This window comes from Phragmites australis, chromosome 13 (genome assembly GCF_958298935.1).
Source record: "Phragmites australis chromosome 13, lpPhrAust1.1, whole genome shotgun sequence".
NCBI lineage: Eukaryota > Viridiplantae > Streptophyta > Magnoliopsida > Poales > Poaceae > Phragmites > Phragmites australis.
In genome coordinates, this window is record NC_084933.1 from 21,588,069 (window position 1) to 21,591,616 (window position 3,548).

General features: G+C 53.7%; 1 protein-coding gene across 1 annotated transcript; it reads right to left on the bottom strand.

The window, feature by feature from the left end:
* Positions 1–559: 559 nt before the first annotated feature.
* LOC133888631 (F-box protein At1g47056-like) lies at positions 560–2,472 on the bottom strand. Its single transcript, XM_062328943.1, has one exon. The coding sequence runs from the start codon at positions 2,326–2,328 to the stop codon at positions 673–675; it is 1,656 nt and encodes a 551-aa protein (XP_062184927.1). The 5' UTR covers positions 2,329–2,472; the 3' UTR covers positions 560–672.
* Between the last annotated feature and the right edge of the window lie 1,076 nt (positions 2,473–3,548).

Genomic DNA, 3,548 nt, shown 5'->3' on the forward strand with positions numbered 1-3,548 from the left:
ACAACTTATTTACAATGATATCCTTCACTATCAGCAAAACAACCACCAATGCTCCTTAAACTTCTAAGCAACAACTAGCACATTGCTATTCGAGATTAACAGCGGAAAGCAGCAATAGGCTTTAATCAGTTTTGTTTATGATACATTGTTTTGTTGACATACCGTGGGATACCAAATTTAAAAACTGTATAAGATTGTCTTCATAAAAAAAAAAGAAGATAAAATTGAACTATGCAAGTTTCTTCTTCAGACCTAATGCAGAAACAAACAATATGCTATTACCAGTGTGCATATATTCCAATTGTCTAATCTGCCACCTACAGGTAACCATACCAACATGTTCCATAGTAATTTTAGTACTTTTGTTGAGATATGAGGACTGTTAGCCTCTGGATTTTTCAACCCCAAGCAGCAAAAGAAAGCAATGGAAATGATTGGTCTAGATATGGATGGAAGCATGTTGATCATCAATTGAGCTATACTAAAGCAAATTTAAGTTAAGAGCATGAAAAAATAACAACTTGTGATGCAATCAGCACAAAAATAGCACGCAGAAACATCCATAATGGTTATCTTGCATGGACTGGATATGCAATGTAATAAGCTTAGGAAACACGAGAAGGTTATTAGAAAACAGAAAGCAGTAAAACAGTTCACCAATTACATCTCACATCACAGCGGTGGAGGATTGCCAAACCTCCGCCGGATTGCTGACATGACACTCCTCATCCTATTAATTGTATGAGCCGACGATTGCGCACCAGCAGCATTGGTCGGAAGGTTCATGGATGCCATATGATCGGCCAGCTCCGTAATCTGCGCTTGCCCAGTCTCCTGGGCACCATTTTCACTAGCACTCCCAGCATCATGCTCCAACACAATATCCAAGCTGATCGAAAATGATTCCCCCCTGGTCACCTTCAGATTCTCAACACATTCGAATGACACTCCGCGGCATCTTTTCAGCTTCACCTTGACCAAACTGGGGCAGCCCCCATTCAGTGCTTCCATCCCACGATCTGACACCGGGCATCCCTTGATGCAAAGCTTCTTGAGAGCAGCACAGCGCTCAGCAAGGCAAATGATCTCAGTGTCCCCCACAGTTTCACACCCACAAAGAGCAAGCCGCTCCAGTGCACGGCAGTGCTCACCAAGCATCCGGAGGCTTAGCACTGTTGGGTTGACCCCAATCAAGACAAGCTCCTGCAGCTCTGGACACCCTCTTGCCACAGCCATGAGCCCGAAATCCCCAATTCGGTTTGTGCGCCACCCATCAATATGCAGTTTGCGGAGTTTGTGGCACTTCTCTGCGACACTGATGATACCCGTGTCAGTGCATTCAGGGGTCTTCACAAGGAACAGCACCTCCAGGTTCCTGCAGGCCGATAGTGCAGCAAGGCCACGGTCTCCGACCTGGACCTTCTCAAAGTGGAGCTCAACAAGTCCAGGAGCACGCGCAGTGATGACCTCCAATGGCAGGTCCCAGGCGCCGGAGCACCGTAATATCTTGAGCGAACGGAGGTTCGGTGAGGACGCTACAAGCGGCACAAAGCACAGGGCGCTATATAGATCCTTGAGGCAAACCGAACGCAGAGATGAAGCCGGTGGGAACACGATGTCCTCCGTGATGGCGGTAGCAGCACCGGCCGTGTCAGGGAGGCCGCGGAGGCGCTTGACCGAGAGGTCCTCGAGGAGCGGGCAGGACTGGAGCACGGCGACGAAGGCCTTGGGTCCGAAGGTGCATGACGCAACAGAGAGCTTGCGGAGCGCCGGTGCGGCGGCGGCGAGGGAGGCGAGCCCCGCGTCGGAGAGCTGCCGGAGCCCTCGGAGCTTGAGCCTAGCAAGGCGGTCGGAGGGCAGCGCGGCGGCCACCGCCGCGGCGCCGTCGTCGCCGAGGCTGTCCGCGCCGGATCCCCGCGCGCAGCGGAGCGCAAGCTTGGTGACGGCCGTGAACCGCGCGAACAGGGCCGGCGCGGTGTGGCCCAGCGCGGCGCGCGCGTCGAGGGAGAGGCGGTGGCGCGTGGCGGCGTCGACCTCCTTCCACCGCGCACAGGCGAGGGAGCAGGCGTTGCGGTCGGCGGGCGAGAGCGACGCGAAGACGAGAGTGAGGATCTCGTCGGGCAGGTCCTGCGTGTAGTCCCGCGCGGGCGGAGCGGCGCCGAAGAAGGAGTTGGAGCTGCTCCCCGCAGCGACCTGCACCATCTGCACGGGAGGCTGAGGTGGCGGAGGCGGCGGCGCCATGGAGGAGAGCGACCTGTGGTGGCGCGGCGGGGAGGAGAGGCCGGCTTGGGTGCTGGATTTGGAGAGGGAGGAGGGGGAGTGGCCCATACGCTACGCCTCCCGCGCGCGCCCGGGACGAGCGGGGGAGGCGGTGGCCATCCGGGAGGCGCGCTGGGTGTTGGGTGCGGGCGGAGCTGCCGATCTGGGGGTGCGGTGGGGAGAGGAGGGGAGGAGGCTTGCCCTCGTTTAGCAATGCGGTGGGGGCGAGAAATGGGAATGACGTTTTTCAGGTGCTTGTTGTGGGGGTGCGGCGGGGATGGGGCTCGGTCGTTCGTTGTCTCGTTGACGGGCTGGCAAGGCAAAGAGCGTGAGCTCGCCAGCTGCCGATCGCTGTTGCCTGCTGTGGCTGAAAACTTCGTGCCTATATTGGATACCGAAGTCTTGATGATCGCGTGTCTAAAACGAGATTGATGTCTCATAAGATGAACAAGAGCGGCTGCCGGTCGGGATTAGGGGAGGGATTAATTTTGGTGGATGGTTTTCTTCGCCATCGGGCATGGAAGAGCTCTTGGGGAGAAAATTCGGTCTAAGAGGAGTTGTACGTACGAGCGAAGCGACGAGACGATAAGGACGTCGTTGATCGTGGGTGGCAGAGGACGGCTAATGAGCCGGTGCCGAAGAAAATGAGCTTCAAAATAGAGAGATTAACATAATGAAAATCACAAACACGAATCCAGTGGGGTGGTTTACAATGGAGGTGGGCGATAGGTGGGGGTGAGCACATGAGCAGAGAGTGGTAGGAGCAAAGGAAGAAGACGATGCATGGATGCTCAAATCTCGAGTGGATGGTTTTTTCCGCCGTTAGGCTTGGAAGAGCTTCTAGGGAGAAAAATTGGTTTAATGGAGGAGTTGAATGCAGGAGCAAAACGATGAGTGATGAGGACACTGTCATGGGTGGCAGAGGACGGCCAATGAGCCGGTGCCGATGGGGAGAAGCTTCAAAATAGAGAGATTAGCACAGCGAAGGCTACAAACGTAGATCCAGCGGAGTGGTTTATGGTGGAGGTGGGCGATAGGTGGGGGCGAGCACATGAGCAGAGAGCGGCAGGAGCAAAGGAAGAAGACGATGTCTGAATGCTTAAATCTTGATCGGACGATTAAAATCAATTGCCTAAAGCAATGGTCGTTTTTAAACGTTTGAAAAATGGTATGACCTTTTTTTTTTAGCAACAAGTGATTTCACTTGTGATGACACTCTTTCTTTGACCCTATTTGGCTACCTAACTGGATATGTTTATTGCTAATCATTCATTTTGATGCAGGTGTCT